The 12,165-nt window shown below is 47.4% G+C and overlaps 1 protein-coding gene across 3 annotated transcripts; it reads right to left on the bottom strand.

Annotated features, from left to right (window-relative positions):
- Positions 1-1,217: 1,217 nt before the first annotated feature.
- Positions 1,218-11,617, bottom strand: SHOX2 (short stature homeobox 2). Of its 3 annotated transcripts, XM_027542700.1 has the most exons (6): positions 11,144-11,617; positions 10,435-10,515; positions 8,053-8,261; positions 5,607-5,664; positions 5,205-5,293; positions 1,218-3,446 (listed from the first exon to the last, which is right to left on the bottom strand). In XM_027542700.1, the coding sequence occupies exons 1-6, from the start codon at positions 11,487-11,489 to the stop codon at positions 3,153-3,155; spliced, it is 1,077 nt and encodes a 358-aa protein (XP_027398501.1). In that variant the 5' UTR covers positions 11,490-11,617; the 3' UTR covers positions 1,218-3,152. The 3 variants fall into 3 exon arrangements, with proteins under 3 accessions (XP_027398501.1, XP_027398483.1, XP_027398490.1); XM_027542682.1 differs by lacking the exon at positions 10,435-10,515; XM_027542689.1 differs by lacking the exon at positions 10,435-10,515 and having other exon boundaries at positions 1,218-3,410.
- Positions 11,618-12,165: the final 548 nt, after the last annotated feature.

Raw genomic sequence — 12,165 nt, 5'->3', positions numbered from 1 at the left:
CCGGATGGGACCGCCAACCCCTGGCCCCAAGTTCTCCCGTGACCTCCGACCTCCCTCGAAGTGCCTCGGGAAGCGTCCGAGCCCGCGTTGGTGGCTGGATTAGGGTTGGAGTGTGGAGCCTGCCCGTTTGGACCCTGGACTCCGGAGGCGACGGGAGCTCGCCGGAGGCCACCAGCCCAGGCTGGCGGCGCGGCGGCTTCAAAGCTCATCCCGCCCCCAAGCAGATGTTTATTATGAAAACTAGGGACGCTTGTCAAGTAGAAGACCCGCAAGGCCTGAGCGCTGAATACGGCCCAAGTCCTGTTCAGTGGTCTTTGAAGGCTAAAAGATAAACATTATCACCCACGTCTACGCAGAGTAACAGCTTTGAGTGCGAGCTCAACCCGGGAGAGGGCTGGGGGCGGGCGGCAGGAGCACCACCCGAGGACGCGGGGCTTTGTCGCAGGGAGGACCTCCTCTATGCGTCCTCCATCCCCAAGAGGGGGCCCCAGGGGACACACGGGAAACCCTCAATTTTGTTGAAGGGTGTCCCTTATCCCAAGAGCCCGAGTGAGAAGGGAAGAGAAGGTCCTCTCCCTGGTCTTCACGGTCCCTATCTACCTCCAAATAGGCAATGCCTCCGGGCTTAAGTAGGTGAGATTTCTTCTGGGAGAGGGGACGGATGAGGGCTCCTCGGTACCCTACAAACGGCTAGAACCCGGCTTTTTCTAAATACGATCCTAGCTGCTACCTTTTCATAAATTTAACGAACGAAGACTCTATTTGGGCCAAAGAGCTACCGCCGCCCCCGCCCCGCTTCGCGGCTCTTATCCTACTTCCAGACCGCCACCGACTCCGGGGGAGGGTCGGCGACCTGGGACTGAGTGTTTTGTAACAATTAACCCAGGTGGATTTCGCACCGCGTGACCACGCTTTCCTTCCTTCCCAAAATGTTCCCTAAATGAACTTGAAGGGTGAAAGTGCAGCAAAATGAAGAACAAGAGTCCGTTTTAGGGAAGGAGATTATTCTATTCTGTTATTTTACATAGTATCTGTTCCTTTATTGATTTAGTGTAAAATCAATCCGTTTTCTTCATTGGGTGGATGAAATGGGGCAGGAGAGGGGGATTTTCGCTCAGCGCTACAGACAGCCACGAGAGTCATCATTCTCACCGCCCCTTGATTGCCACGTAGGAGCAGAGGCAAGCTCTTTTCCAAGCTGGTATAGTCAAGAGAGATATCCTGGATAGTTTAATAGCAACAGGAGTAAAGATGACGCGAACCCCATCAAATGAAACAATACTATTTTCATTCAATTGATCGCAAAGTGTCTTCAATTAATAACTTGGCACTTATTTAAAAGGTTTAACAGAGGTGAGACCAAAACATTTTGTACCGACAACACGTCATGAAATAACAGCATCTTCTTTTGTTTAAAATAACTTAATACACTAGAAAAAATATGGCAAATATAAATAATTTTGTTTTCATGGAGAACAAATAGTTACAAAGCTCAACTGCATACCAAAGTTCAGCTAAAAGAGCTTTTCCTCTTTCTTGTAAATTAGAAGGGATTAAAAAAAAAAAAAAAAAAAACTAAGGAGACTTTTTAAAGAATTGGGATACAGATTGCTCAGTCCAGGGTACCCCAGTTTAAATAGCTACATGAATTGAGACAAACAAAAAAATTATTTGAATATACACCTTTGTGAGATAAAATGCAAATGTTGAAAGTCAACCATTAGTTCACACATTATAGCCAAAATAAACTTTGCTCGTGTGTATCAACATATTTTACACAAACTTAGTGCCGGTATCTAGCTGGGTGTTGTTTAAAGTGAGTGTGATGGGACTGAGAGGGGGAAATAAAGCACGGTCCTCAAATAGGACTTAAGGAAATCTGCAAGAGGGAATACAAGAATAAGGGGAGAGGGGGACTAACACTGACCGCCCACTGTGTATCAGGCACCACGTGAGGCGCTGTACTTTAATATTTCTCTTTTCTTTTCCCCACATTTTCTACTTGCCTCTGTCGTCTTGGGACAATCAGAGTGTAACTTTTTTGCCCTTCAAACTTTTTTCTTTGTCCCCCCAAGATTAAAGATGGGACTAAAAATATATAGCTAGAAATATATATCAATTTTCAGATGCTTTGGGTATTGTTTTTCATACCGAAAATGAAAATGCAGTTAAGTGCTAGTGAGTAAAGCGGGAGAGGTGGGGAGACACCGTCAATGGAATACAAGTAACATGCAAACCGGGACTTTACTGTCAGCAGTCTGGACAGTTCTGCCATAACAATTTCTCAGAGAAATCATTGTGGTTATCATTTTTGTATTAATATCACTTTTTTATCTCCTTGTTTTTATACTGTCTTCCCTCTTCTTGCTCTTCCATACGTGGTGGTTTTTAACTCAAAGCATCTGATTCAACGTAAAAGGAGGCCCGCCTCTCTTATCAAATTTCTTGTATTAAAGTGAACTTCGCAGAAAAAGGTCAGTTTCAAAACCTGTGAACTTCCCAGCTGCGTACTTTTTTTCATCTTAATTCTTTAAATAAGTATACCTCTTCCTTCAGTTTTGCTTTCTTAGCCCATTAAAAAACAACAACAACAACAACAAAAAATACACTTTAAGTTGGTGACTCCCGCCCAATTATCTCGAGATTTGTCCCGGTTATTTTTCCATATTTTTTAATGTACAAAATACTTAAATTTTTTTTTTTTATTCCTTGGTTCTCCGATTTCAGCTTCTGCTGAATAGCAATAAGTTCCCTTTCTCTTTTTCTCTCTGGTTTGTCTTTTCTACAGTTTCCCCCTCATTTTTTACTAACAAGATTTTTATTTCTACGCAAAAGTCCATCGTTGCAGTTTTACCGTGAGCCACACTTCACTGTCCCAGCACTCTTCAGACTTCCCAAACCCATCCCTACAAAGCCAAATTCTAGGCCCCTAGACAGGTGAATGGTCAGGAGCCACGAAGCTGGTGCCCTTCTTGGGATCCCGGGTGCTGCCCTCCGAGTCCGGGATGCAGAAGGGGGCAAGGGGCCATCGGTGGGGCAGAAAGAGGCTCGGATTCCAAGGTCCGGGGCAGGTAACAGAGAAGCAGCGGGGCTCGGAGGGCATGCAGGCTGCGCGCCGTGCTGCACGCGCGACCCTGGCGCTGGCGTTGAAGTCACAGACCCAGGGCGGCCGCGTGCTTTTTGGCTTTCAGTCTGAGATCCGCGATGCTGGAGTTCTTGCTGGTAGTCTTGGCGGCAGCAGCTGCAGCCACGACGGAGGCGGCAGATGCTGAGTCTGCGGCCAGCGTGGCGAGCGGCAGTCCGAAGGGCGGCGCCGGGAACATCATGTAGGGCGCGTGCGCGGCCAGGTGCGGGTGCAGGTGGTGGTGCGCGTGCGCCACGGCGCTGTCCAGCTGCAGCTGCGCCTGAACCTGAAAGGACAAGGGCGTCACGTTGCAATGACTATCCTAGGGTGACAACAGAATAGAAACAGAGCATTAACGGCGTCCAGCTTAGCTTGGGGAAGGCTGGGGCAGGGGACGGGAAAGGGACGTTTAGCTGACCTCAGTTTGTTACTGAATCTGGGATACTCCAGTGCCCCTGAGTATTCTGCAGCTCACTCAGAGTGGCTTATCCCCCTGAGTCCCAGTGACTCCCATCTGCAGTGATTGTGGCAGCCCCCTTAGGAGCTGGGCTGGTCAGAGGGCAACAGTGCTATTGTGCTAATACCTCACTCCCCTCAAAATAACAATGTATATTGGACAGATGATGGGTGAGTGTCCTTACCCTCTTCTCTTGGTGCTGCCATACACCTCTTAACCCACTAGTAAAGTACCAATAAGCAAACTACAAAACTTTTAAAATGTCACTTAGAGAAGTTATTGCATCTTCATCACAACTGGCACACTTGTTAGTACTCCTGAACTTTACTACTATTAAAATTACATTGGGATCTTGTTAAACTGTAGATTCTGATTCAGAAGGTCTAGGTCAGGGTCAGAGAATCTTGCTTTCTAACAATCTCCCAGATGGTACTGATGCTGCAGACTCAGAGATCACCTTCTGAGTAGTAAGGGTCTTCTCTTATGATCCCCCTCTCTCTCCAGCCATTCTCTCCTGCTTCAGATGCCTAGCATCAAGATACTAGAATCCAGTGGTGCCAAGAGAGCTAAGACCTCCCTAACACTAATGCTCAATATATGGGGCACATTCAGGTGTGACTCAGGTCACACTCTTCTGACCAGGGACTGGCAACTGAGAGTTAATTCATGACTTCATAGTCCTATCTAGCAAGGGCCCTGGCCAAGGGTGGAGAATGTCTGATACTGGTTGGGAATGGGTTGCACCCTTAGGCTTGGAGAATGGGGGAGTTCAGAGCCCTGGGATATCCTACTTTTAAAATGTAGTCTTAAAGGTTTCTTTACGGCCAAGAAAGGGTTTGCATTGGCAAGGTGTTCCTGGGAAGACCAATGTTTTCCTCTCTACTAGAGATGAAGGTTTGCAGCTTAAAAAAAAAAAAAATCAAGTCTTAATGGCTAGTATTTTATTTATTTTCTTTGGTCAGAGATATTTAATGTGACTAAGAGGTAGAAAATACCTCAAAAAATATTTACAGAGTTGCCTCAGAAATACCTTAGGACTAACCTTTGTACTGGATCTGACAAAATTTTAAGCAAAAGGCTTTTCCCTTCCTTTCCCCAAGTGCAATCTTTAGTGCATTTTTAAAGGACCAGTTGCTGCCCTCAGGCATTGTTGGTTTCCCGTGAGGACAGAAAGGACTAAGCATATAGGCCTCTGACACTGCTGCTGCTAAGTCACTTCAGTCATGTCCGACTCTGTGTGACCCCACAGATGGCAGCCCAACAGGCTCCCCTGTCCCTTGGATTCTCCAGGCAAGAACACTGGAGTGGGTTGCCATTTCCTGCTCCAATGCATTTAAGTGAAAAGTGAAAGTGAAGTCACTCAGTCCTGTCCGCCCCTCAGCGACCCCATGGACTGCGGCCTACCAGGCTCCTCCATCCATGGGCTTTTCCAGGCAGGAGTACTGGAGTGGGGTGCCATTACTGTATAGGTTTTTAAATGGGAGTGTGTCCACTATATCATCTGAAAATTGATTCTTTAACTGTACACCCATATTAGAGCTCAGAGAAGGGATGTTCAACAGTTCAAGCAAATATCCAGGTCTTTTTACAGTTAAAAACAGGTTAAAACTGGGCTGTACTTGCCTGCTGAAATGGCATCCTTAAAGCACCTACATTGACATAGGGTGCTACTCTACAAGCTTCAAATTGGCTGGCAGCTCCTATGAGGACGCCTGTGAAAATGGGGAACAAAACAAAATAAAGTGAGGTTAACACATTCAGCACTTTTTCCCGAGGTTTCAAATGGTACCAAATAGAACTATTTCCTTTGGAACTGGACTGGTATCTTCCTAAACTGTTGCCAGAATTAAAATCAATGTAATTTACTCCCAAATTTTAGGACTCTCATTAACTGCCTTCAGGGTAGATTTTTAAATAAGGACCACAGTTATCTTTGAGAAGGTTTTTTTTTGTCTTCATAATAACAGTATTCCCTAATACTCTTTTTATTTAGAGTATCAAATGTTCTTTGTCTGAGAAGCATACCTTTATGAAGTTGATTTTCTTGCTTTCTACATTTAGCTCTTCGATTTTGAAACCAAACCTAAAATTGGAGGAAAAAAATAAAATCTAGGTTATATGACTCAAAAAATTTTTTTTAAATTTACAGGAGTATGATGAAGAAAGAGTAGTGTTTTGGGCAAGGAATGGAAGATACAGCAAGCAATCTTTGAATTATATACAACAATCTTAATTTCCAAAGTTGAAAACATAAATCAATGACAAAAATAATTTCCTATACTTTTGCAAGATATATTGTTTCTTGATAAATTACTCAAGTTCTGTTTTCATGTTTTCACAATTAGAGTCCCCCAGGCCTAAAACTCGCCCTGATACCTGATACTAAAGTGATAATGGGTTTAGATGTTTGCCCAGTAAGACGTGAGAAAAATGTGCTCATTAAGAGCCTGTAATATTAATTAGCTTCATCTTCAAGAAAAACCAAACACCAAAGCAAATAGTGACTCTGTTTTTTTTTTTTTTTTTTCCTTGGGGGTGGGGAGATAAGAGTGGGGGAAGAGGTAATTAGTGTTATAAAAGCCTCACTACAAAGAAGTTTAGAATTTTTTTCTTCCTCCGAGCAGCACAGTGTAACCTGGTAGCAGAATAATTATGCCATTATCATGATAATCTAATTTGCTTCTATAGAAAAAGTTGCTGAGTGCAGTTATAATCCAGAAGTATCCAGTACGTAGATCAAAATTTAAATAAAAATATGAGAAAAATAAATACCAGCAATAAAGTTCATTTATTATAAGAAAAAAGAGCATTCTGTGCAATGGGACTGGGGTATGAATCATGTAATTCTGGATAATATCTTCTCCCAGATACTACCTTCTTAGGTAAACTTGCCAACTTTTGGAAGCAGTATGGCAGATTTTAAGAAATTCAAACAAAGCTTGCTTTTATACTCCAATAACACAGCATTATGTTCCAATAATACAGCATATTGACTGATTCACAAGTTAATGTTTAAAAACATGAAAGTAAAATACTGCTTCAGAGCTTTTTCCTTGTTTTTGAAAGCAAGTGTCACAGTCAATGTAAATCTTCAAAAATTCTCCTGCCATTTAGTGTAATAGAGGGTAGATTTCATGCCAGGGTGGCATTCTTTGTGTACCTCACATGGTCTGAGGCTTCTTGCCTCTTTTTTCCCCTAGAAGAGTTGGAACTGATATACTAATGCTCACAACTGTAATAATTATCATCATGTCTTTAAGGGGTTTCTAAGCCCCTAGAGATCTCAGTACACAGAGCAAAGTAGGACAGGCTTAAAAAGGAAGGCTCTGCTGTTGATGCTGTGATGACCAAGGCAGCCTATTATTACTTTTCCCCTTTAAGGGGACTGCTCTGTTTTTGTCCTGATCCTATTACAAGATGCGGGGAAGCCCCATAAGAATTGCATAGTTCGCTGCAGATGGTGGTCTCTGTGCCCAGAGACCTAGGGAGTATCTGTTACAGTGATACTTTGTAACAGCTGCAGATGTTCAGGCCTAAAACTGCTCCATGTGTTCAAACAAATAATGACCATCATTTTCTCCTATTTTATTATTTGAGTGGAAATAAAACCTGAAACATTTAAATTCGTTTTCCATAAAACTAAAAGGATATGTATGCATGTATGTATATAATTTTTTTCCCTTAAGTGCTCCCAAAGCCTACTTTTGCTATTAAAGTCACCCCCACAACCAGTAAAGAAAATCTGCTTCAATACTAACTTCACTGAGTGTGGCACTTGCTGGGATCAGACTTTGGAAATGTCAATATTAAGATATGTTGGTTGTTTTAAAATCAAGTTTCTGATTCAGATTTGCTTCCCTGGTTAAGTGAGAGAACAAAGAAAGAGTGACCAAATGCGTTTATTTTCTCCGCTATTTCACACACAGTTTGAGATCGACTGCTAAGGGCAGACTGTAAAATTCTGCACTTAACAGTTGCTAATTTTCTTTATAGTCTGTACATCTATAAACCTAATTGGCATATCCGCCTGGCAAACCTAGATCCCAGAGCAGACCCTCAAGGAAACCCAACTCGGGTGAACAAAATGTTCGTTGTAACTTTTAAAGCATCCAGAAGATAAAACGCTTTCTGTGGGATTTTTTTTTAAGGCTTATAAAAGTAGGCCCATTAGGATTAAACCACATTAAAGGCATTGTGAGGAGAGGGGGGTGTGGTTTATAGAAACCCTGGGAGCAAGCCCAGCAAAGCTTTCTTCTCCTGGGAACATATGTTGGTATGGGGTGAAGGGGAGCCCGGGAAGACTTTAGGACTAAGATCTACTTTGGAAAATAAGACCTCTAGCAAAGACTTTTCTTCCCTTCTCACCTCACTCCAGACACTTGAACCCGCACACTCATCGTGTGTACCTCAAGCGACCAACCCTAGTCATTCCCCCTCCTCCGCTCCCCGCGACCTCCTCACAGCCGGATACCTGCACTCGGGCCTCGGACAGCCCCAGCCGTTGGCTCAGTTCTTCACGCATAAAGGCGTCCGGGTAGTGAGTCTCATCAAAAAGCCTTTCCAGCTCGTTGAGTTGTTCCAGGGTGAAATTGGTCCGACTTCGCCTCTGCTTGATTTTGGTCTGGCCTTCGTCCTCCATCCCCTTTGCATCCTCTTTGCGATCCTTCAGCTCCGGGGACACTGGAGGGGGTACCACGAACAGGGTCATACGCATATGTCCCCGTGCACACACAGCAACACACACACACACACACACAGACAGACAAAAAACAACACAGCAAATACCATGAGCAGATTTGTCTCCAGAAGGATGGCGGTTTCTGCCCCCTCCCGGAGTTCCTGTCCAGGCCCTCACCCCGCTGAGAGGATGAGGATCCCGGAGATGCGAAAAGATCAACTGGGGTGGCTGCCCGCGGGCAAGGTGGGCATTCACCTACCCAATCCCTTTCACAACTGCGGCCCCAGTTCACCTTCTCACTGTTCACCCCCACAGTCCCCTGCCCTCCCCCGCAAACACAAACCAATTCCACTCACCCTCTCTCTTGCGTTCACTCTCTCCCACACACGCACAGAAATCAAAAGCGCCGCACCCCGTGGGTCACAGAACGCGATCCCGGCAGAAGAGGGCGGCGAGGCCACGGACTGGGCTCTGACACCGGCCATTCCCGGAGTGCGGACCCCTTCTCAGCCAGCGCTGGCTGCCGCCGGCTCTCCCGTCTTCTCTCAAACTTGCTGGTCTAATTTGGGAACAATTGGGCTGCTGGGTCACAGCTGGAGGACAAGACCCCTGTGCTGCACTGCGCTGGGAGCTACTTCCCTGGGCGCTATGTACAGACCCAGGGCTCGAGCCAAATACCGCGGACGGCCCCTGGACAGCCAGGCAGTCCTTGTCCCCGCTGCCGAATCCCAGTCGCCAGAGCAGAGGCGCCCACGCCATGTTGGCGGCCTGGAGGGCTCGCTGCCCACACCCGAACAGAAGGAGAGAGGCAGAAAACCAGCTTCGGGAGGCCGGCGAAACAGACCGCTGCCTCTGTTCACTCCTTCTCCCTCCCCATTGGAAAGGCGGACTCGACCCTAACCGCTTAAACCCACAGAGATCAACAGGTTCAAGCGGAACATTCGCGATCCGCGGTTTCTATTGGTTGCGCAAGGGCTTTTCATGCATCCAGAAGCTCGGATGTTTAATAAAATATGCATTTTTCTGCTCTAGGTTCGCATACATCCATTGTCACTTTCCTGGCCTTCCTTCTCCTCCTTTTAAAAACAGGAGCTTCGGAAGTGTGAGCATACAGGGACACCAGAAGGATGCGGCTATATATATATAGGCCAAGGGGCACTGATCAGGGGAGCTGGTATCAACGTAACCGGTCCTCTGGAACCATCATCCTTTGGGCCTGAGTCGAAGACTTGGGTTTTTAAGGTGCCAAAGCTGAGTTTAGAATAATCGAGGCTGTTTGCAGTTCTCCCTAGCCCAGAATCCTGATCAGCATAAGTGTTAAAAATCATTTCTATAAGAGCCAGGCTGCAGAGAAATTAATATTTGCCCTGAGTTTGGAAACCAACAATCCCAAGACTTCATTTGCCCCGGGTTGACTCTAAATTCGCGGTCTGGCCTGCTGGTGTACCCAGGGCCCAGAGCTTGGGACTCAGGCCAGGGAGGTTGCACTGACAGTTATGCCACCACTTTCCATGTTTACTTGGTACCCCGTCTGGGAGAAGACCACTAGAACTCAGCCCGGGTTGGCATTCTAGTTAAGCGTTTCCCGCGTATCTATTTCTCAAGAGTTCGTTTTGCGGACATGTGTCCTTCCTCCAGGAAGCAATAGATTATATTATAGCACAAACTCAAGTCAAGTTAATAGGAAAATATTTCCATTTATATTGTAATGAAATTTAAATATGAAAACACACCCTTCAGATTCTGCCAAAGCGGTGAGACGGCTTTATTTCATGCTCACAGTGGAAGCCCCTCAAACTTTGGGGGCTTCAAAGAGAAAGATGTCCACATTTCCAGTTGATTAATAGACTTAATATAATCTCTATTTCGCCCCCAAATTTCCACTTATTGGCCTAAACAAGAACAGACTTTGTTATAAACAACTTAATTGCTTGCTTAAATATGTGATTCTACGCATGTCACATATTTTCTTAATTGGAAAAATATGGCAGCTCACCAGTTACTGCAGGCACCAAGTGCCAAATTAATTTTATTGTTGAACTCCTTTGAATTGGTACAGGATGCTCCACCATCTAGAAAAAGCCTTTTCCAAACACTTTGCTGGCACCAAAGGATTATCCCACCACAAAACCAGAATACTGGATGATGCCGCGCAATAAATATCGGAAAACAAACAAACAAAAAAGGAGCCTAATGCATCTCCCGAAAGAAAACAGCGCACAGCCTGAACCTCAGCCTGCCTTGGCCTCATTCTACCTTCATAGCTCTAAGAAAATGGGAAGTTTTGGTCCCTAAGATTAAGGGATCCACAGTCTTCACGGAGTTGGAGTGGTTCTTAGAGGTAGCTGCGAAACCCGGGACGACTCCAGGGTGAAATCCCAATCAACCTCCGTCTCCGTATCTCTTTCCCCGTTCTCCCTCTTTTTTTCTTCCCTCGGGCCTAGGAAAGGGACTCCAGCAAACTCGGCGCTACATGCTAACTGTAATCCCGCCGCCCGGCCCAGTGACGGCCAGCATCCACTTCGGCAGCCTGGTCCCCAGAACTTCCCCACCCGCCTGTCGGCCGTCCGGCGGGGCCCATTCTCCGGTTGGTGAAAATGCATTTGGGTGGAATGAGAGTAGCGGGAGCATCCGAGAAGGGCGCGCGCAAACCCCACACGCTCCCCCTCCTCCACACACACACACACTCGGACCCCACCCACGACCGTGCACACCACCGGACTCCCACCCCTCCGTCCTCACTCTGGCTTCCAAAGCTGGGGTCCAAGGGCCCTCTCCGCGTCCGCCCCCCTATTCCTCCCCCGTCGGGCCTGGGGATCCTCTCCCGCCCGAGAGGAGTCGGGAAGGCGGGAAGGGGAACCGCGGCCGGGGGTCGGGCCGTTACCCTCGGTGAGCCGCGGGCTGCCCGGCTCCCTGCTTCTCTCGGCGGCGCCCATGTCCAGCTCCCGGACGGGAGAGCGCCCTCCTCCTCCAGCTCCTCCGCCTGCTCCTCCTCCGCCTCCACCTCCTGCGCCTCCGCCTCCTCCGCCTCCTCCGCCGCCGCCGCCTCCGCCGGCCGCCCGGACTGCCGGGCTGCTGCGGTCGTCGCGGCCCGGCTCCGAGCAGCCGCTCGGCTCCTTGGCCCCGCGCAGCGGCCCGCTCTCCAGCACCTCCCGGTACGTTATAGCCTCCTTCTTCTCCTTCACTTTCTGGTCAAAAGACTTCGAGACGAACGCCGTAAGTTCTTCCATCGCCAGAGATGCCCGTCAGCCCCGCGCTCAACCTCTCCCAGCCGAGCAGCCCCGCTCTTTTTTTTCCTTCTTCTTTTTTTACTGCTCCAGCCCCCCCAATAATAACACATCAATGGGGCAGGGGGTGGGGGAGGGGAAGGGGGAGGGGGGAAGAAGAAGAAAAAGAAGAGAAGAAAGAAGAAAGAGGAGAAGTAGAAGGAGAAAAAGAAGTAAGAAGAGGAGGAGGTGGAGGAGGAAGAAAAGGAAGAGGGAAGGGGCGGGGGCCGCCGGAGGGAAATGGGAACCGATGCTTCCCTGCCTGAGCGCGCTTGTTCAGTGTTAAGATCTTTGACAATTCTTCCTGCGGAGAGTTCAGATCTGATAGCGACGCAGCGCTTGAAGTCTCACTATTTATACTTCGCAAAGGCGGCCCCTTGTTCTGAGTAAATTACCTCCCCTCGCAACTCGGAGGGAGCCCCTTCCCGGGAAGCTCCCGCGCCACTACCTGGGGGTGGGGGAGTGGGGGTTGGGAGGTGGTGGGGGTGATAGGGAGAGAGGGAGAAGAGGGAGAGAGAGAGAGAGAAAGAAAGAAAGAGATTGAGATTGATTAAGGCTGGAGTCCAGGATGGCTGGAGCTGGAGTATGAGGACAGAGAAGTGGGACCGGAGGGTGTGGGAAGAAGAGGCAGTCCCAGGCC

This window comes from Bos indicus x Bos taurus, chromosome 1, assembly GCF_003369695.1.
Source record: "Bos indicus x Bos taurus breed Angus x Brahman F1 hybrid chromosome 1, Bos_hybrid_MaternalHap_v2.0, whole genome shotgun sequence".
NCBI classification, from domain to species: Eukaryota; Metazoa; Chordata; class Mammalia; order Artiodactyla; family Bovidae; genus Bos; species Bos indicus x Bos taurus.
Note: the sequence above shows the minus strand (reverse complement) of the source record. Positions and strands in the feature narration are given on the sequence as shown.